This window comes from Harpegnathos saltator, unplaced genomic scaffold, assembly GCF_003227715.2.
Source record: "Harpegnathos saltator strain DR-91 unplaced genomic scaffold, Hsal_v8.6 scaffold426, whole genome shotgun sequence".
In the NCBI taxonomy this organism is placed as follows: Eukaryota; Metazoa; Arthropoda; class Insecta; order Hymenoptera; family Formicidae; genus Harpegnathos; species Harpegnathos saltator.
Genome location: NW_020230235.1, coordinates 343,320 through 366,254, shown reverse-complemented (window position 1 = coordinate 366,254; position 22,935 = coordinate 343,320). Strand labels below are relative to the sequence as shown.

Here is a 22,935-nt window from a genome sequence, read left to right as displayed (position 1 = left end):
AGAAAGCGATGGTTCTCAAACCAGCTTATATTTCATCAGAAAAAAAGCAAAGGAGAAATACTATCATATAACATCTAAGAATACCTTATAATATTTTTCTAGCTACTTGAAGAAAAATTAAATAATTAAATTAAAAAAGGAGAAGAAATAGATTTTGTTATATTTATATAAAAAGAACTTAAAGTTTCTGAACTTTTATATTGGTACGTTATACTTGTCAAGATATGCCATTAATATTATCCATAATTTTTTAAGTTTGTGAAATAAAATACAAGGAATATAAATATTTTCATCGATATTTAATATAAATATCTTCATTGATATTTGAGACGAGAGAATAAAATTAGTGATGAAATATAGTTAGAACGCTAATCAACTTTAATCGCGTGCAATATGGGCATCCCTGATTCAGTGAACAACTGCAATGATCATAATTACTTGTGATGATACATGTGTGTGTGCGCATCTGTACGCGTTAAGACTCGTAGGAGACATATATGACATCTTAAGCTGAGAGCAGTGCCTCGTGAAAGGTCGAAGGAATCACACGTGAAATAAAGACCCGAATATTTTTCTCGGTGTAATTTCCGGTGAGATATAGTTTATGTGTTGTTTTTGTATAAAATATAATCACGAGCGATGATAACCTACATCTGGATACTTTATATCTGTATAACAGGTAATACAAAAAATATAGCGAGTGTATAAACATTAATAATTATAACATATTCATTGGTAGGAAGAAACAATGCAATGAATGTCACACTATTTTATTAAGAAAAATTGATTAGCATGATAATTTTTGTTTTTTGCTCAAGGAAAAATTAAAAGCTTTAGAAAAATAAAAAAGTTTATGCGCTAGCTTCTATGTTGACTATCTCGCACAAGAACTACTTTCTTGCTAAAATATAAGTCTTAAGAATATTTTCCTAGTATCAGAATTTCTAGCCAAATTTGCAGCGGGAGAAGTAAATTCCGCACGTTAAATATTTATGGGAGATGAAGAGTACATTTCACCAACTTTTCTGTCTTTTTTTACAATTATTTACAATTTGGATTTGTATAACGTAACAAATAATTGTTTCATTTTCATGTCATTGTTTTATTACTTTAAATAATTATTGCGATAACGAGAAAAATTCGAGTAACTTAGTTTCGCGAAGTTGAGATAGTACAGTAATCGAGCTAAAATAGCTTTTACATGGCAGCATAATTATAGTCGTATTTCCGTATCTGGATCAATTTCTTTAAGAGGGAAAGCCGTGGCTAAGAAGTGGTATAAAATTGTATCGCTCGCTCGCACATGCAACTTTGGCAATCGATTTCCTCGTTCTGATTCTCATCATGGTACGTGAGCGAAAATATAATCATGCTGTAATTTTGTTTTCACATGCCATACAAAGGTTGATCCATATGTTATGTACATTAATAATGTCATAATAATTGATCATAAAGAAAAAATCTTCGCTCATGCACATTCAGGGCTAAGTATGTAAAAAAATTTCACCGAGTCATGTATGCGTGCAGAATAATGGAAGTTTTTCGATTGGATTAAAAGCAAAAATTAAACAAAAATAAGGTCGAACTTTCCGCAATGCGGGCCATGTTTTCACGCAATGCCTAAACGATAATTTAGTTACGTTGTCATTATTATATATTACAGGCACTCATGCTGCTGTACGTACAAGCCGCGCATTCGGAAGTCATCCAACAACGATAAGAATTTCCGAGAACGACACTGTTTTGCTACCTTGTTATGTGGAGGACCAGGGTATGACGTCGTCAACTATTGATTTCGCTCTTTCTTCGTCCCCCCGGACCGTTCGGTGGCTGATGATTAATCATTTGTTCTATATGCATTCGCGGCTCACATTTCGTCAGCTCCTTGCACGCATGCACACGCACGCACACACGGTGATTTAAAATAAACACGATTTGCAAAATTATAAACCGACAATTTACAACCAACTGCAATCTGACACGCTCGCGCGATAACAAATGGGGTGTTTTCCGTAATATCGTTATTTTTACTTATATAGGCGTGTAAAATCAGGATAAAGCGGTACAAGGAGGGAATTTTTCTCGCAGCTATCGCCGTTATACACTTGTTTTATGCCAAAACGACTCTATGTTATTTATTAAAGTCTCATTTTGTTAAAACAAACACTTTCATTTACGTTTAGCGTAATCATTTTTGCGTATCAATGCCGATCTTTGTAAGCAGACTTTTCTTGTTGATCAATCCGTACATGGAAAACTAGAGAAGATTCTTTCATGAGAATCTAAGAACCTACCTTCATAAATATCCTCGTTAGCCATTATATGTATAGACATTAAGTTCTTAATGTTAAAATGGCAAAATGTGTTAAAGTGCATTAAAAAGGTTGTTGCTTCTACCTATATAGGTGTACAAACTAGGGTAAGATGGTGGCGAGAGCAAATCCTCTTGGCTGACAGTTATGAACCAAACAAGGCACTGCCCGAAAGATATACCATGTATAGAAATGGCAGTCTACAGATCCTTCATGTACAGCTAGAAGACAATGGGGAATACGTGTGCCAAGCGATCCGACCTGCTCCTTGGGGACACGTTACGCAAGTACACGAGATCGAAGTGATGTGTAAGTACGATGTAGGTTGAGGTATAATCCACGTGTAGCATCCCTCAATGGGAATTTCACTATATACGTATTGAATTAAAGCGCACAACGAAAGTATTCGAACTTATCGCATACAAATTCAAGCTATTTATTTATCTCCTATTTGCGCGTCTCCTTTCGACATATGTCTACTAAAATCATTCTTTTCCGTTTAATGTTTTTTCTCGAATTTGTCACAAGGTCGAGTTAACTTAATCTTGTATAAATTTTCTTCTTATATGATTATGAGTAGAGATGTGCGAATCAAAAATTTTTATGTCGAATCGAATCGAATCGAATCTCATTTTTTAAATTCGAATTCGAATCGAATTGAATCTATGAAATTTCATTCGAATTCGAATCAAATCGAATCGAACCATTAAAAAATTTAACATGAATATTAAACGTGCAAATAATGATGGAAGATTTTAATATGAAAGGAAATATTAATATTGTAATATTATCTTAAAATAAAATATATATTTAAATATCTATAGTAATTTAGAATTAAGTTAATAATTATAAGTTAGGTTAATTACGGTAATTAAACATTATTAGTTAATAATTAATTAAAAATAAGTTAAGGGTTCAATTATACAGACCCAGGTGGCCCGTTTTATAATTGATACGCACAAACGCTAATATATTTTATTCGTATTCGAATCTTCACGATTCGAAATTTTCGAATTATTCGGATTCGAATCATAAGGATTCGGATTCGAATCGAATCGAATTACATTAGATTCGATTCGATTCGATTCGAATTCGAATAGTTCGCACATTTATAATTATAAGTAATGTAAAATCGACTTATATAAAATATTACAAATTTATTTGTTTATTCTATATTATGCATAGACCCACCGAGTATTGAGACAGTCCCTGCATCCGGCGAGTTAGAGATTAATCTCGGAGACGAGGTAGATGTGCAGTGCGTTGCAAAGGGTGTACCAGTTCCCAATATAAGTTGGAGGACGAAGGTAATCGATATTCATAACGTTGCCTATACCAATGATATTAACCCATTAACGCCCAAAAGTCCTAAAATATTAGCCTTACTTTGCAACTGTATTTTATGTAGAGAAATTATATTATATTTATTATATAAGGTTTGGAAATTATATTATATTTATTATATAAGGTTTATTATATAATTATATTATATAAGGTTGGAATAGCATTTCCTTATGTTTTCGGAGTCGTTCTACAAAATTCCGGCATCAGAATTCGTTTAGATTCACAATAAAATTCAATATGGCGGAATTATGGAAAAAAGTCGTGAAAAATCGATAATTTTATTTTTTATAAGCTTGATTTCGTATCAAAAACGTTACTTTGATATAGATACAAGTGTCACATCTTGTCTAAAAAATGTTGAACTTTCAAGGCATGCATTGGTGAAAATGTGAATTCAAGATGGCTGCCTCAAAATGGCGGTTTGAGCGAAAAAAACTTAAAAAATAATGTATTTTTAGAATAACTTCGCAAAATCCTAGTATTGGGTTGGCAACTAAGTGATTGCGGATTTTGTCGACAGATGGATTTTACACTTTCTTTTGTTTCGTTAACGTGTTCCAAGTATCTAACCTATATTTTTTTCTTATTGTTTGGACTTCTACCTTTCATTTAGTATAAAAATTATATCGATTAATTCTTTATTTTTGTTTTTATCCCAATTTAAAAATGGAAGAGCAAGACGTGCACTTCAGACATATTTTATTGTATTATTTCCGAAAAGGCAAGAACGCATCGCAAGCATACAAGAAGTTATGTGCCGTATATGGGAATGAAGCCTTGAAAGAAAGGCAGTGTCAAAATTGGTTTGCCAGATTTCGTTCTGGTGATTTTTCATTGAAAAATGCTCAACGATCTGGCCGTCCAGTTGAAGTCGATGAGACCCATATCAAGGCCATTATCGATTCAGATCGTCATAGCACAACACGTGATATTGCAGAGAAGCTCAATGTATCGCATACATGCATTGAAAAAAATTTAAAAAAGCAAATTTAAAATTTTGAATTTTCATTCTTATTTAAAATCCGCAATCACTTAGTTGCCAACCCAATATTTAGCATCAATTTAGTATCCAGGGTACTGATTTTAGGATATTTGCTGACAACTAATTCATATTAGAGAATTTTAAAATGGCGGATCCAAGATGGCGACTAAAAAGCACGAATAATCGTGAAAATTTCCAGATTTTTATGAATTTTCTTTTGTTATTTTAATATTCATGTATTATTTTCGAGACGTACACATGCACATATATAAGGTAGGTAATTATAAACTTACAAACTTTATAAAAAACATGAAAAACATCGAGATAAGTACAACAGACGAGAAAAAATAGAAATCGATTACGTAAAGTTTTGAGAAAAATTACTAAATGAATGAACGAATAAACGTTCAGTGGGCATGCGTTGTGGGCATCGCAGGCATGCTACTCCGCACGGCTTGAGCCGGATTGGCAGGCAACAATAGCGGACCGGCGCGCGCCGTTGTTGCCTGTCAATTCGGTCCAAGCTGTGTGGAATAGCAGGTCCACGATGTCCGATCACTGCGCATTTATTCGCTCATTTATTTAATAATTTTCCTCAAAACTTCTTTCTCAAGCCATCTTGAATTCACATTCTCACTAATGCATACCTTGAAAGTTCAACATTTTTGAGACAAGATGTGACACTTGTATCTGTATCAAAGTAACGTTTTTGATACGAAATCAAGCTTATAAAAAATAAAATTGTCGATTTTTCACGACTATTTTCCAAAACTTTCGCCATATTGGATTTTATTGTGAATCTAAACGAATTCTGATGTTGGAATTCTGTAGAACGACCCCGAAAACATAAAGAAATGCTATTCCAACTTTATATATTAGGAGTACAAATAAGTTTCCGCCGTTTTCTATCAAAAATTAGGAATTTATTGTGAAAGAACGGTACATTACGTTTTATTCAAAGTATTGTCCATCAACAGCCACTACTTTTTCCCATCTTTCTGGCAGCATTCGGATACCACGTCGGAAGAACTCTTCATCTTCTGAGGTTATCCACGAATCGACCCAATTTTTAGTATCTTCATATGATGTAAAGCGCTGCTTAGACAGGCCATGTGCCATCGACCGGAACAAGTGATAATCGGAAGGAGAAATGTCTGGTGAATACGGCGGGTGGGGTAGGACTTCCCAATTAAGTGTTTCCAAATAGGTTTTAACCGGTTTTGCAACATGTGGCCGAGCGTTGTCATGTAGGAGAATAATTTTGTCGTGTCTGGAGTAGTAATGGGCGCGTTTCTCTTTGAGTGCTCGGCTCAATCTCATTAGTTGTGTTCGGTAGAGAGCTCCAGTAATGGTTTCGCTCGGTTTGAGCAATTCATAATACACGACACCAAGCTGATCCCACCAAATACACAGCATGAGTTTTTTTCCATGAATATTCGGTTTGGCTGTCGATGTTGAAGCATGGCCAGGTGATCCCCATTATTTTCTCTTCTTTGGGTTATCGTAGTGGATCCATTTTTCATCACCAGTGATTATACGATGCAAAAAACCCTTTCTTTTATGCCTGGCAAGCAGCATTTCACACGTGCAAAATCGGCGTTCAACATCTCTCGGCTTTAGTTCATATGGAACCCAATTTCCTTGTTTTTGAATCATTCCCAACGATTTTAAACGATGTGAAATTGCTTGTTGATTCACTTCTAATGTAAGTGTAAGTTCTTCTTGCGTTTGGCACGAATCTTCCTCCAATAATGCTTCCAATTCCGTGTCTTCATACACTTTCGGTCTTCTACTACGTTCTTTGTCTTCCACGTCAAACTCACCGTTTTTAAACTTTTGAAACCACTCACGACAACTTCTCTCACTTAAAGCAGTCTCACCATATGCTTCTACAAGCAATCGATGCGCCTCAGCTGCAGATTTCTTCAAATTAAAGAAGTAAATCAAAAGTTCCCGCAAATGACGCGTTTTCGGCACAAAACTTGACATTTTCGCACGAAAAAATTATGTGATGCTGATACGGAGTCACTAATACTTCAAGGTTATGTTGTTACCAAACTTACAATATTACGTTTTACATCTGACAATTTCAACATAACCTTCTGGTGGACCATCTTTTGTCAAACGGCGGAAACTTATTTGTACTCCTAATAATATAATTTCTCTGCATAAAATACAGTTGCAAAGTAAGGCTAATATGTTAGGACTTTTGGGCGTTAATGGGTTAAATGATTATCGTGGCGAAAATGTTGGAATGAACATATAATGAAGGATAATGAAGGAAACAGAGCGAGAGAGGATAGAACAGCAGAAGAGGATAAAAAGGAGAAAATATGAAGAAATGCAATGTGAAGTTCCATTATCGTAACTTCAGCGTCCAAAAGAGAAATTTGATATTCTATACTTTATATCGAACAGAAAACATAATACAAATTTTATATTTATTTTAAAATAATAAAATAAATATAAATTTTATATTTATTTTATTATTTCATAAAATATAATTTATTGAGGTTTATTTAGGAAATTTAAAATTTATATATAAAACTTTTTGAAATTTTATATTACGTACATTATATATAAGTTGTCTGACACAAGACATATTAATTGTTTCTCGATACATCAGATACAATCATTTTCGGTAAGCTAGCGTCTACAGAGCGTGTTCCACAGCGTCGCGCAAGCTGATTCGCTAATCTTTTTTTATAAATCGGAATTTCATACGTTGTTTACAGAATAACAAAAGTCCTCAGGTACTTAGGTTAATGTATTTTACCTTCACGCGGTGAACTTTATTAAATGATGTGTTAACCATTTTGATCTATAACTTTTTGCCATCTTATAAACAGCTTCGTAATACCATCCTCCCAGAATTTGCCACTTTTTCAGCAAAAAATCTCAAAAGATGCATTTCATAGGCCTCAAGAGAATCAAAGTTTTTTTTCCATTAAGCGAATTTTGTGAAGAACGAAATAATCTAAAATCTGATGATATTAAATCAGATAGATGTAATAGATGAATAAGAATAATTCAGCTCTTTCAATTTTTGTTAAGCCTGTAATGATACGTGTGGCCTCACATTACTTGGTAGAAAACTACTCCTTTTCTATTAGCATGTTCTAGTCGTTTTTCCTTAATGTTTTCCTTTAGTTTATTCAATTATGAACAATATTTATCAAAATTAATGCTTTGATTAGGAGGCTAGAATTCATAAAACAGTACTCCTTTTCACTTCCACTATTCACATAATATGATCTTGTTGGGCTTGTAAACCTTTGGGAGAGGTTAACGAGGTTCATCTTAGTTCATTTTAATGTATTTTTTGTATCGTTTTGTATTATTATAAATAATGCATTTTTCATCCCTAATAATAATTCGCTTATAAAAAATAATTCGTTCTTATTACGTTTTATTAATGAATCACAAGTCGAAATTCGATCGATTAAATTTCTTTCGCTTAAATTGTGCACAACACAAACATTATATCTAGAAATCATACCAAGTTGATGTAAATGGTTATCAACGCTAGATTTCGATATTCCTAATATTTTAGCAAACTCTTGTATGGTATAATATGGATTATTTTTAATTATGCTGGAGATTTGATCGTTATCAATCTCATTAGGTCTGCCAGAACATTTGCTATTGGTATGACTAAAATCCCCATCATGAAACTTTTTATATTATCTTTGCATCATTCTTTTATTCACAGCACCATCACCATGCACATAAAAAATCTTTTTGCTGTTCGTACTGTATTTTCATCTTTGCAGAAATAAAAAAACACGAAAATATATTTTCTTGTTGTTTATCCTTAAATCAAAATAAATACTAAAAAATTTAACTAAATATAATAATTTTTTTTTAAATTACATGTTAAGATCTCAGCTTTAGACTATACAGGATATCCAATTTTAATCTATCACTCCTCATAACTTTGCAGGGAGCGGTCGTAGAAAAGAATATTTCAGACCAAAGTTGTATGGTTTCAAAGGGAACATAAAACAACTATATCAGTTTGTTTACAGATGATGCTATTTGATGATATTCACTGATCATCAATTTTCATAAATGAAAATCCCAATTTTTATTTTTTTTATCAATTAATTTTAACTTTTGAAACATTTTTTTATTTGCCTAATATTTTTTTGAGATATTTAAAGAAAACTTGGTAACTTTTTCATTATTTAACTTACGATATCTCGTTTACTGTTTGTCAAAAGAAAAAATAGTACTAGACTTTTTTACTCTACTTTATCTCAAGAATATATTATTATAATAGCGCCCTGCCTTTTATTAATTTGATAATTTTGAAATTTCCAAAAGTCAATAAGTTAACAAAAGTTAGGGCATTATTGTAACGATATATTCTTGAGATCAAAAAGAGTAAAAAAATCTAATACTATTTTCTCTTCCGACAAACAGTTAGCGAGATCGTAAATTAAATATTGGAAAAGTTACCAAGTTTTTCTTAAATGTCTGAAAAAATATTAGGCAAGTAGAAAAATGTTTCAAACAAAAGTTAAAATTAGTTAAAATTAATTAAAATTAAAATTAATTGAAAGATATATTATTATAATAGCGCCCTGCCTTTTATTAATTTGATAATTTTGAAATTTAAAAAATTAATTGAGAAAAAAGTAATATAATAAAAAATAGGATTTCTGTTTAAGAAAAGTAATGATCAGTGAATATCTCGAAAGTGGTATAATCTGTAAAAAAATTATATGTTAGGTCGTTAAATATGAAATGTCGATTTCCTTAAGTACTAAGTTCGACAGTCAATATCTGTGATATTCCATCTTTAAAGTTCTTGGTTTTTTTTCTTGTGAAGGTACATCATCACTCTTTCAAACGCATGTTTTGGTTTGTGATTATCTTTCGAAATGTCTTTGTTACAGCAATCTTTGTGTAACCATGAATAAGTTAAAAATTCATATTATTTTCGAATATGAGTTCTATCGCAAAACCAATGCAGCGCAGACAATTTGAAATATCAACGAAGTGTTTGGCGAAGATGTGGCTAATGAACGCACAGTATGTTGATAGTTTGAGAAGTTTCGTTCTGGCGATTTTAATCTTAAAAATGAGCCACGTGAGCGACTCGAAACCAAAGTGGATAATGATGAATTGAAAGCTGTAGTGGAAGCGGATACATCTCAAACTACGCGTGAATTAGCAGCAAGGTTTAACATTACTATTCCAACGATATTGGATTACTTGAAACAAATCGGCAAGGTAAAGGAACTGGATAGATGGGTTCCGCTTGAATTAAATGAGCGTCAGAAGAAAAATCGTCTTGAAGCTTGCCTTTCTTTACTATCACGACATAAAGGTGAACCATTTTTACATCGTATTATTACGTGTGATGAAAAATTGATTCTTTTCGACAATCACAAGCGTTCGGCGCAATGATTAGATATAGATAAAGTGCCGAAACACAGTCCGAAACCGAATATTCACAAAAGAAAATTAATGGTGTCTGTTTGATTGTCCAGCGCTGATATTGTCTACTACAGCTTCATGAAACCTGGTCAATCGATTACAGCGAATGTCTACTGTAACCAACTGGACGAAATGATGAGAATGCTTGCGATTAAGTAACCGAGATTGGTCAATAGAGACAGGCCAATTCCTTGCAGGACAACGCTCTACCACATGTCGCACAAACAACGTTGCTCAAACTACAGCAGCTGGACTTAGAAACTCTCTGTCACCAATCAGTTTCACCAGACTTTGCGCCAACTGACTACCACTTCTTCCAGGCATTGGAGCACTTCTTGCAAGGAAAAATATTCAATTCTCAACAAGCTGTGGAAGACGCCTTCCGCGATTTCATCATCACTCACTCTTCAGGCTTCTTCACTACTAGCATAAATAAGCTACCGTTAAGATGGCAAAACTGTGTCGGTACTTTAGGCGCATACTTTAATTAATTTTACTATTTCTGGTTTGAGATATAATAAACCAAACTTTTGATTCGAAATCGGACATTTCATACTTAATGACCTAATAATTGTTTTATGTCCTTGAAACCATACAACTTTTGTCTGAAACATTTTTCTCAATGACCGCTCGCTGCAAAGTTACGAGGGGTGATAGATTAAAATTGGACACCGTATATGCATTTTATAGCTTTTGTTTTAAAAACAGCAGAAACAATCTCTTACGGAAAAATCTAAAATTATTTATTAATCAACCTAATAAATGTTATATAAGTATGTTATATAGGTATATAGGTTGAATAGAATGTTATATAGGTATGATTTAAACAATTTCTTGTCCTAGAAATAACATGTTCTTGAACGAATTCTAGGACCATTTTTCTTTTTGCAAAATATTATCTGAAGTTGTCTAAAATGTTATGAATTTATCCTTTTGCTAAAATGTTATTTTAATTTTTAAGTTATAAAGATAAGTAGTTTACTTACTATGAGTTGGGTTCAGGAAGTAAACGGGGACAGCACAACTCACCATCAGACGCGGACGTTTATGTTGAGTGTCTAATGCGATGGGTTTATCGACACATGTAATGACATTGTATATATTATTTTTACAACTTCCGTTAGACTGCGACCGACGGAATATTGATCTCTATTTTTTTTTTAATTTTATCCGCTACAAGAAGGAAAAAAAGTTCACAATTCATGATTAAACCGAATGCAAAATTAAAAATAAAACGTTTTGACATTATGGGAAAGAACGCGCGTTAATAAGTAAAATCTATCATTCTCAAAATAAATAATCTTTACAAAGAGATACAAATTCGTCGGTTTTCTTAAAAATAAAAGTATCTTATGTTTTTCAAATCGTGATTAAAACTCTTTCTCGTTTTTCTCATTTGTACTTTCAAAACTTTTCTAGTTTGGGAATATTCGCGTAATCAAATATTTTATTCTCACGTTAAAAACATTTCATTTTAATTTAATTATAATTGATTTAATTTTATATAATTAATTTAATATATTAATTAATTTAAAATTTCATTCGCTATTACGATTGCATTAATCCTTGCTGCTTGGCAATCACATTAATTCATTCATGCCAACATTGCCGTTAAGTATTGCATTTCTTTGTACAATGAGATGCGTTTGTGAAGGAGAAAAACACATGTCGGCTGTAAATCCTTCTGGCAGCACTCGATACGATACATACGATCATTAACGGAAGTTATGAAAATGCCGTGTGCAATGTTATTACGTATGTACATTGATAAGTTTATCGCCTTAGACGCTCAACGTAAACGCTTGCACTGTGAGTTGTACTGTTACTATTTTCTATGCTGTACCTATTTTCTGTACTGATCCGTAATAAGCTAATTATTTATCTTTATAATTCAAAAACTAAGCTTCGAATAATATTTTGCATTTTGTAGGAGGAAAAATCATCTTAGAATTCATTCAAAAACATATAATTTCAAAAACAGCAAGTTGTTTTAAATTATCTTATATAAATGTCTTTCTGGGAATTTTATAAGACGTCTTCGGAATTTTAAAATGTCTTTAAGATGTTTCTAAGATACCATAATATTGCTTAAGAGAGGAAATGACTACTTTAGATTAATAAGGATATAAACAACTAAAAGTTTTTATATTTTGTAATTTTACTCAGTATAGCAAATAGAATAAATATGATAAATTGATGTTTTAACGCTAACGTTATGGTTATTAATAATACTTCTCAATGCAACGCAAAAGGTACGTGCAAGATGCGATGTCAAAATACATGTTTATGAAATTCCTTGGAAGTAGAAGTATCCAATCGCATAACAGATTTTAAATATTTAAATTAAAATGACTTGCATATACTTTGTAAGATAAAGTATGTCTTTTCTTTGCAGGATGAAGAAATTCCATTATTGAATGACAGATCGCAATTGAGATTTTATGCCGACAGTCGGAATCTTTCCGGCAGATACACCTGCGTTGCTAATAATGGAATCGGCAATCCAGCAGTGGCGCATATAGACATATGTATTAAATGTAAGTGATGTTAGCATACAGTGCGCACATACACACATACCCGTGCACGCGCGCGCATATGCATGTACTACATGGGCTGAAAAGTCTTTGGCTTAACAATGAAAAAACGATTTTTTTAATGAAAAAAGTGTTTTATTCCTCGACATAATCTCCATTTAGAGTAATGCACTTAGTGTAACGGTCCGCTAACATTTCGATGCCGGTCTTATAGTGCTCGGTGTCAAGTCCCTCAAAATAGGCATTTGTTTCCAACTTGACCTCCTCATTCGAGTAAAATCTTTTACCAGCGAGCCACTGCTTCAGTCGGGGAAAAAGGAAATAGTCGCTGGGGGCCAGGTCTGGAGAATACGGGGGATGCGGGACCAATTCATAGCGCAATTTCTTTAATTTATCGGTCGTATCGCGAGCCGAGTGAGCTGGAGCATTGTCTTGGTGAAACAAAATTTTTTCTTTGCCAAATGTGGCCGTTTGACCTTGACCTCGTCGTCCAATCGATCCAGTAATGTACAGTAATATTCTTTATTGATAGTTTTACCATGTTCAAGATAATCAATGAATATTATGTTATGCGCATCCCAAAAAATACTGGCCAAAACCTTACTGATTATTGTGTCTTCGGGCGCTTCGGACGGCTTTCACCAGGCAATAACCACTCCGCTGATTGCCGATTGGACTCCGGTGTGTAGTGATGGATCCATGTTTCATCCATTGTGACAAATCGATGCAAAAACTCCTTCTCATTGCGGTTAAACAGGGCCAGATTTTGCTTTGAAAGTCGAACACGTTCCGCTTTTTGCTCAATTGTCAAAAAACGCGGCACCCAACGCGCGCAAAGCTTTTTCATGTGTAAATATTCATGAATGATATGACCAACGCGTTCCTTTGAGATGCCTATGATGTTAGCTAGCTCACTCAATTTCATTTTGCGGTCATTCAACACGATTTCACTGATTTTCTGGATGTTTTCTGGAGTAACTGCCTCATTTGGCCTTCCTGAACGTGGTGCATCATTTGTGCTCGTACGGTTACGACGAAACTCAGCAAATTTGCAATATTTGATGGTTGAATTCGGTGGGGCAGATGTGCCGTAACATTTATCAAGCCATGCCTTTGCTTCAACAGTGTTTTTTCCCATCAGGAAGCAATGTTTAATCAAAACACGAAATTCACTTTTTTCCATAGTAAAGATAAATTCAGAGGTAACGTCACCTCGAAAGCTATAACTTGTACACGAGTCAACGAAATATCATGAAATTTTTACAGCATCTAAGTTAAGGTTGGTACTCTATAGGAAATATAAGGATTTTTAGTTTGTGGCGCCATCTATATGTCAGGCCAAAGACTTTTCAGCCCATGTAGTACATACACAGTATTTGATTCATCCCAAATGTATGTAGCAATAATTCTGTTATAAACCTGTTTAATATAAATATCCGCGTATTTATTGATTACAATTATAATGTAGAGATTTTTGCAAGTTGCATTGGCCGCGTTCAACAGAAAAAGCTGCTTACTAAGCGCTTGGTGATTATTGTTCCTAATTGATTCGTTCTTTTGTGTATTCATCAAAAATCAAAAAGAATACTTCAATCATAGATAATAATCACTAAATGCTTAATAAATTGCTTTTTTGCGCAGCCATTAATGTACCTACGATTTATCAATCTAAATTACGATTATATATATCAAAACAATAATCATAATAGTATTCTATTCTATCAATTTCGCATCAACAATTAAGTAAAATAATTGCAGCTGATTAAACTCTTCAGTATTTCAATTAAATACAAGTTAATTATGTTTATTCTACATATACAGGATGACCCATATATGGCTCCTAGCAACTCGCTAGGAGACATTCGCGGAAACATAGAGCGGATTAAAAATATACAGGGCGTCCCATTTTATTTTCGACAGTCAAATATCTCGAAAAATATGGAAGATATGGAAAAATGCTTCAGACGAAAATTGTATAGTTTCAAGGGGAACATAAAATAACTATATCAGCAGTTTGTTTACAGATGACGCCATTTTTTAAATATCCACTGATCATTACTTTTCTTAAATGGAAACCTGAATTTTTTATTATGTTATCTTTTCCTATCAATTAATTTGAACAATTTTTGTCTGACATATTTTTTTATTTGCCTAATATTTTTTGAGATATTTCAAGAAAACTTGGTAACTTTTGTTAATTTGATGATTTTGAGATTTCCAAAAGTCGATAAGTTAACAAAAGTTAGGTCTCTATTGTAACAATATATTCTTAAGACCAAATAGAATAAAAAAGTCTAGTATTATTTTTTCTTCCGATAAACAACAAGATATCGTAAGTCAAATATTGAAAAACTTATCAAGTTTTCTTTTTTTTTGATCACGGTGGGGAAATCCTCATGGATACTCCTACCCCTTGGGAGCCGGACTCCTACCGCCGGACTCTTACTGGCTAAAACCCCACCGGGGTGTCTGCCAGGTAGGCCGGAGTGTGGGGAGTCGGGGAAACTGCGCCTGCACTCCCTCCCATGATACCAAGTTATCCTGAAATATCTCAAAAAATATTAGGCAAACAAAAAAATGTTTCAGACAAAAGTTGTTCAAATTAATTGATAGAAAAGGATGATATAATAAAAAATTGGGGTTTCTGTTTAAGGAAAGTAATGATTAGTGAATATTTCGAAAGTGGCGCCATCTGTAAACAAACTGTTATAGTTATTTTATGTTCCCCTTAAAATCATACAATTTTTGTCTGAAACATTTTTCCATGTCTTCTATATTTTTTGAGATATTTGACTATCAAAAATAAAATGCGACACTCTATACAGGGTGGTTGATTATAAGTTGCCAACCCGAAATGTGAAGGTAGATTGAGTTAAGATAAACATAAAAGTCCCATACCGTTTTGCGAGATTTGCAATAATTATCGAGTTATTAATGACAGAAGTCTGAGGAATGGGAGCGCGCCGACATAGATGAGTGGAGAAGCGTTGCAGCTACTCAGGCCACAGCTCGACCCAGCAACTGTTGGTGGCGTGCGGCGAGACGTAAGTTCGGCGAGATAAAACAACGAATAGCAGCGCATTGTTTTTCCCCTCGCCGCGCACCGGCAACAGTTTCTGAATCAACTGAGCCGCGCTGCGGCCTAAGCAGCTGCAACGCTTCTCCAATTATCTATGTCGGCGCGCTCCCATTCCTCAGATTTCTGTCATTAATAACTCGATAATTATTGCGAATCTCGCAAAACGGTATGGGACTTTTATGTTTATCTTAACCCAATCTACCTTCACATTTCGGGTTGGCAACTTATAATCAATCACCCTGTATAAAACAAATATATATAGGGTGTCCCGGGAGGAATGGTCAATATTTCATGGGGGTATAGAATGAGGTAATATAAGGCAAAAATATTATATAAACATGGTATGGGTTTATTACTAGTTTCCGAGACACAGCTATGTTAAATTACATGTCGGAATTTAAAGTTGACGCGTCATTGGGATTTCATTCTTCACCGTAACGGAGCAGGCTGTGTATCAGTTGGAAAGGTTAGCGAAACACACCTGGTGATCTGTCCTGCTGTTTGTGACACACTGCAAACTTGCCGCACGTGTTTTCTAATGTAGAGTACGCAGATATGGTTTATATTTATGTTGTTGGATATTGTGATGGCAGTGCTCCCTCAGCCGTTGAAGAATATCATCGCCATTTTCCGATGCGCCGCATTCCAGACCGAAGAGTATTCTCGAACGTATTTAAGCTTACGTGAAAATGGTACACTTCCCAGTGCTCACATCATATCTGAACGTAGAGTTGAGAGAAGTGTTGAGGAAGAAGAAAATGTACTTCAAATGGTACAAAGGAGCCCTACGACTAGTACAAGAAGGGTCTCTGCACGTACTGATGTTCCTCGGGCACGTATCTGGCGGATACTGCATGACCAACATCTGTGCCCATTTCATCCACAACGAGTACAAAATCTCCATGAAGGAGATGGAGCCACACGTCTACAGTTTTGCCAGTGGTTACAGAATTATCGTGAATTGATTCCCGTCATACTTTTCACTGACGAGGCAACATTTACGTGTAATGGCATAAATAATACGCGTAACACCCATCGTTGGTCGCAAGATAACTCTAACGCCATTGTTGTACAGAATTTCCAAGTTCGTTTGTCCGTCAACGTATGGTGTGACATGATTGATGGAATGCTAATTGGTCCCGTTATTTTACAAAATCATATGACAGGGCAGAGTTACCTCGACTTTTTACAAAATACACTTCCACAACAACTAGAAGATATTCCCCTGGCTACACGAAGAACAATGTATTTTCAGCTCGACGGAACACCTCCTTATAACACACATCTTATGAGAGAACACCTAAATGCAATGTTTCCACATCGCTGGATCGGTCGCGGTGGAACAGTGCAGTGGTCACCAAAATCACTCGACCTAACTCTCCTGGATTTCTGCTTGTGGGGTTGGTTAAAGTGCGAGGTGTATAAAACTAAAGTGAATACACGGGATGAACTTATTGCACGTGTAATAGCCGCTGTTGACCAAATTAGAGATCGTGAAGCCTCGTGGCGTGATGCCTTCTGGCGCGCAACCCGCCACGTTCTCACAAGATGTGACAAATGTATCGAAGTACGGGGCGAAATATTCGAAAATTTGTTATGATAGATGTATTATAATGTAATTGCAGTAAACTTCAACTCATATTAGATAATTCCGACGTGTAATTTAACATAGCTGTATCTCGGAAACCAATAATAAACGACACCATGTTTATATAACATTTTTACCTTATATTACCTCATTCTATACCCTCCAAAATATTGACCTTTCCTCCCGGCATACCCTGTATATACATATCAGGTGTAGTAAAAAGAAATCCATTATTTTTCCAATAGATGGCTTTAGTTATCTGTATCTCGCGTTGTATAAGTCCGATCGGGTTCCACTAGATGGCGTTAGAAAGATGAGATTTCGTACTAAAAAAACTTTTGTGACAGTTTTGTGATTAGTTGACTCAGTTTTGTTTGAGCGCGCGTCAAAGATGGACACTAGCAAAGAGAAAATAAGCTATATTTTACAGTTTTTCTTCGATAAAGGCGAAAACGCAAGCCAGGCGGCTGAAAATGTGAATAGTGTTTATGGTCCTGATACTGTAACAACCAATCACGTGCAATTTTGGTTTCGTCGATTCCGTTCCGGTAATTTCGATGTCAAAGATGCACCACGCACTGGAAGGCCAATTGTTGAAAATATCGATAAAATCATGCACATTGTCGAGTTCGACCGTCATGTAAGCACTTTTCGATTGCCCAAGAGCTAAAGATTGCACAAAAAACCGTTTGGAACCATTTGAATAAGGCTGGATACAAAAAGAAGCACGATGTATGGGTGCTACACGAGTTAACGCAAAAAAACCTCATGGACCGAATTTCCATCTGCGAATCGCTGCTGAATCGCAACAAAATCGACCCATTTCTGAAGCGGTTGGTCACTGGTGATGAAAAGTGGATCACTTTTCGAAAACGAAAATTTTGGAAAAGTGGCGATTTATTTCTCAACATAGTCTCCTTTTAGCTCGATACACTTGACCCAGCGATGCTACAACTTCTTTAACCCGTCTGAAAAATACGTTTTCTCGAGATCTGCAAAGTAGGCCTCCGTGACGGCGATGACCTCCTCATTCGACTCAAATTTCTGCCCGGCGAGTGACTTTTTCAAGTTTGGAAACAAAAAGAAGTCGCACGGGGCCAAATCTGGAGAATACGGTGGATGGGGCAGCAGTTCGTAGCCCAATTCGACCAATTTGACCGTGGCGAGGGCGGGGGTGTGAGCCGGTGCGTTGTCATGGTGGAAGAGCACTTTTTTCTTCGCCAAATGGGGCCGTTTTTTCTGCAATTCGACGTCGAATCGGCCCAATAATTTGGCATAGTACAGCCCTGTGACCGTTTTGCCCTTCTTCAGGTAGTTGATGTAGATCACACCTTGTGAATCCTATAAAACGGTGGCCATCACTTTTCCGGCCGATAGGACAGTCTTCGCCTTCTTCGGAGCACGTTCGCCGGGTGAAGTTCACTGTTTCGACTGTTCCTTGGTCTCTGGTGTGTACCAGTGGATCCATGTTTCCTCGACGGTCACGAAACGACGCAGAAACTCCTTCGGATTGCGCTTAAACAGCGTCAAACACTGCTCTGAAGTGGTCTCACGGTTGCGCTTGTTGTCCGGAGTGAGCAAACGTGGCACCCATCGCGCCGACAGCTTTCTCATGCCCAAAATTTCATGCAGGATATGACCCACGCGGTCTTTTGAGATGCCTACTGTCTCAGCTATCTCGCGCACCTTCAATCGGCGGTCTGCCAATACGAGATCGTGGATTTTTGTCATGTTATCCTCCGTGGTAGCCGTTTTCGAGGCACCTAGGCGTGGCTCATCAAAAACCGACGTGCGACCACGTTGAAACCAATTTTTGACGGTCGCCATCGAAGGAGAAGAGTCACCGTACACAGCATCCAAGCGCTCTTTGATTTCACTGCGCGATTTCCCTTCCAAAAACAAGAATCGAATCACCGACCGATATTGCTCTTTTTCCATTTTTCTAAAATCCGCGGACACGCCCGCTTCCACACGCGGTCAAAACAAAACTACGAATCCGATTCGGCTGAAATTTCGACAGTAGCCGTCTACGAGAATGTACTACACGATAGTAAATTTCTCTTGCGATAGTGGCGCCATCGGGCGGTGAGGCTAAGTACTTATCGGACCGCCCTCGTATATACAGGATAAGGAAAAAGTGCCGGACCGGTAAAATATCTCGAAAACCAAGCGTTTTGGAAAAAAATGTTTCCAACAAAAGTTATATGATTTGAAGGGTGACATAAAACAGCTATACCATTTTGTTTACAAATGGCACCATTTTCGAGATATTCACTGATCATTACTTTTCTTAAATGGAAACCCCAATTTTTTATCACACCGTTTTTATCTACCAATTAATTTTAACAACTTTTGTCTGAAACATTTCTTATTTGCCTAATATTTTTTGAAATATTTAAGGAAAACTTGACAACTTTTTCAATATTTAGCTTGCGATATCTCGTTAACTATTTATCGAAAGAAAAAGTGGTACTAGACTTTTAGCTCTATTTAATCTCAAGAATATGTTATTACAACAGCGCCCTGACTTTTAGTAACTTACTGAATTTTGGAAATTTTAGAATCATCAGATTAACAAAAGTCAAGACGCTATAACTGGCAATTATGCTCGGCCATTTTTTTCAAAATGGCGGATGATAAAGTGAGAGGATGCAAAATTGATAATCAAAGGTCCGTGTTTGCGATGGTGCATGATGTGCATCAGGTATCGCAGCGTAATGGGACCAAATGCACATGAAAGTATAGAGTGTTATCTTTAAAATGCTACTTTACCGAGCTCGAAGTGATCATTTTTCACTGAGTTGTTCCAAATTTTGCTAAAAATGCGGTTTTCTTGTTAAATTTGCATAATTCAGTGAATAAGTATCGCATCAAGCTCTATAACGAAGTATTTTAAAGAAAACATTCTATACTTTTAGGTACTTTTCGTCCCATTGAGCTGCGACACCTACTTCGCTCCATGCGCCGTCGCACGCTCGAACCTTTTTTTAGCAACATTTCATGTTCTCCTTTTTATCACCCGCCATTTTGAAAAAATATCGTTGCGCACAATTTCGATAGATCTTTCGAAAAGTACGGTTTCAAAGCTTTCAAACCGTTTTTGAAATTTGCTGCTAGGATATTTAGGTGTCGAGATATTCAATTTCGAATTTGCAACAAATGTCGATTCAGCGAGGCTTAAGGGGCTAAGAGGCTCTGCGGTTCGTTTGGCTCTTTCATAATTTCAATAGCTGTGTTCATGTTTCTCTATATAATAATTTACATAACCAGCACAATATATTCAATGATTTGCATTTATTATTTTGAAAGCCAGGGAAATGAAAGTAAAATTCTATTTAGGTTCTTCATTTTGCGTAATCGATATTACGTAATAAAGATGAATTGCGTTTTAAGATACCGCTGTCATTAGCTCAAATTATGTTTGTGTCTTCCCAATACAAACCGCATGGAGTTTTACTGGTAGAAAAAGTCCCATTGTATGTAGTGTGTGTGTGTGTGTGTGTGTGTGTGTGTGTGTATTTGTATACCACAAGGATAAGGACCCCGTGGTTCGTCAGCTCCACAGTATTTCAAGATTTCACACCCTCCTTGTGGTGTGTGTGTGTGTGTGGTGTTACAGCAGAGATAAGGACCCCGCAGTTCGTCACTCCTGCAGTAATTAATGACTCCAAACCCTCTCTGCTGTGTGTGTGGTGTGTGTGTACTAATAGTGGGTATGACTGCCCCGTGCGCGTATTACCTCATTCATACGATCAGGCATACTCCTTATTAGTCTTTTAATTTCATCCTGCGTAATTGTATTCCATTCGTTTTCGAGAATTATTCGCAGTTCTCGCAGTGACTGAGGAGCAGGTACGTGATTTCGTACTTTCCTGCCGAGGTTGTCCCATAAGTGTTCGATTGGATTTAAATCTGGACTATTTGCTGGCCAATCGAGTCGATTTATGCCAATTTCATCGAAGAAATCAAGCACTCGCAGTGTGTGGTCGAGCATTGTCTTGCATAAACAAGAAGTTCTTTCCGATGAAGGGTGCGTACGGAACAACATACGGAATGAGTATGTCTTCCACGTATACATCTGCGTTCATATTCTTGTCAAAAAAGTGCAGATCTGTATGAGCATTAGCTGAAATTCCTGCCCAAATCATTACAGAGCCTCCATTGTAGCTATGCCTCTCACTTACCGTACAGTCTGCAAATCGTTCTCCACCGCGACGATAAACTCGTTCTCGTCCATCTGGAGAATAGACACAAAAACGAGATTCATCGCTAAAGAGTACTTTGCTCCAGTCTGCGTAAGTCCAGTCTCTATGCTCAACTGCAAAATTGAGTCGAGCTACGCGATGGTGACATTTAAGCAAAGGTACAGCTGCTGGCCTGCGCGAAAGCAGATTTTGTTCTTTTAATCTTCTCCGAACGGTGTTAACGGATACATTAATGTTACGGACATCCCTTAAATTGTTTCTAATTTGAACAGATGTTCGATGTCTGTCTCTTAACGAATTTGAAACAATAAATCGGTCATCATTGTGATTGGTATATCGAGGACGTCCCGAACCAGGCCTTCTATGGAAAGAATTGGTTTGTAAGTACCTGGCATAAGCACGTTGCACAGTTAAATCTGCACTGACAAATCAAGTGCCTGAGCAACGTACCTTCGACTTCTGCCATCTTCAATTAAAGCAATAACTTGAGCAGCCTTTTCAGGATTTATCGTCACCATAATCGACGCAATAATTTCGATGCGAAACAATCAATTATGGTTTAAATTGATGAAGTTGCACGAAGCAACGCGCCTCGAAAGGAAAAGATCACGGAAAAAGAAAAGTCGCACGAGGCAGCGCTTATCGGAGTGAACACGTTCGGAAAAGGAAAATTGTTTGTCTTTGTTTATTGTCTTGGCACATACATTTAAGAAAAATCCAGTCAAGCCAGGCGTTAAAGCCCGGCGCACCGACAGAATCTCAGTCAAGCCAGAACGTAAGCCCGGCGTACTGACAAACTCGCGAAGTCCAGCGTACAAGAGATAGTGCCACTATCGGCGGGGGGGGACCGCCGAGGGGCTCGCGCGCGCGACAACCCAGATCGCCGCGTCGCGGCGGCTCCGTGGACTAGGAGCGCCAGGGAATTTCGACGTTCAGGTGGCGTCCAGCGACTCGGCATCCCGCGCGCCAGGTCACCGCTCAGGCGCGATCCTGAACAGCATATTCAAGCTGTGTACCATAATGGCCAATCGTACGGAGAAGGTAGAGTGCTAGGGACAGCTTCGCGAACTAAAGTGTATACCACAGTGATCATGCGTAACTGAAGGGTAAAGAATGATAACTTTTGATAAAAATTAAATTTCCAATTCGCAAAATTGTGTAAATTATTGTATAGAGAGTAATGAACGCATGGCTATTGAAATTATGAAAGAGCCAAACGAACCGCAGAGCCTCTTAGCCCCTTAAGCCTCGCTGAATCGACATTTGTTGCAAATTCGAAATTGAATATCTCGACACCTAAATATCCTAGCAGCAAATTTCAAAAACGGTTTGAAAGCTTTGAAACCGTACTTTTCGAAAGATCTATCGAAATTGTGCGCAACGATATTTTTTCAAAATGGCGGGTGATAAAAAGGAGAACATGAAATGTTGCTAAAAAAAGGTTCG

At 36.3% G+C, this 22,935-nt stretch overlaps 1 protein-coding gene across 1 annotated transcript in view; it reads left to right on the top strand.

Annotated features, from left to right (window-relative positions):
* The first annotated feature begins 501 nt into the window (after positions 1 to 501).
* LOC105186657 (neurotrimin) overlaps positions 502 to 22,935 on the top strand; it is a 98,984-nt gene continuing 76,550 nt past the window's right edge. The window contains exons 1-5 of the mRNA XM_025301520.1: positions 502 to 679; positions 1,664 to 1,771; positions 2,406 to 2,621; positions 3,498 to 3,619; positions 12,479 to 12,620. Of these exons, the coding sequence (XP_025157305.1) occupies positions 640 to 679; positions 1,664 to 1,771; positions 2,406 to 2,621; positions 3,498 to 3,619; positions 12,479 to 12,620 (628 nt within the window). The 5' untranslated portion in view covers positions 502 to 639. The remainder of the gene's footprint in view (positions 680 to 1,663; positions 1,772 to 2,405; positions 2,622 to 3,497; positions 3,620 to 12,478; positions 12,621 to 22,935) is intronic.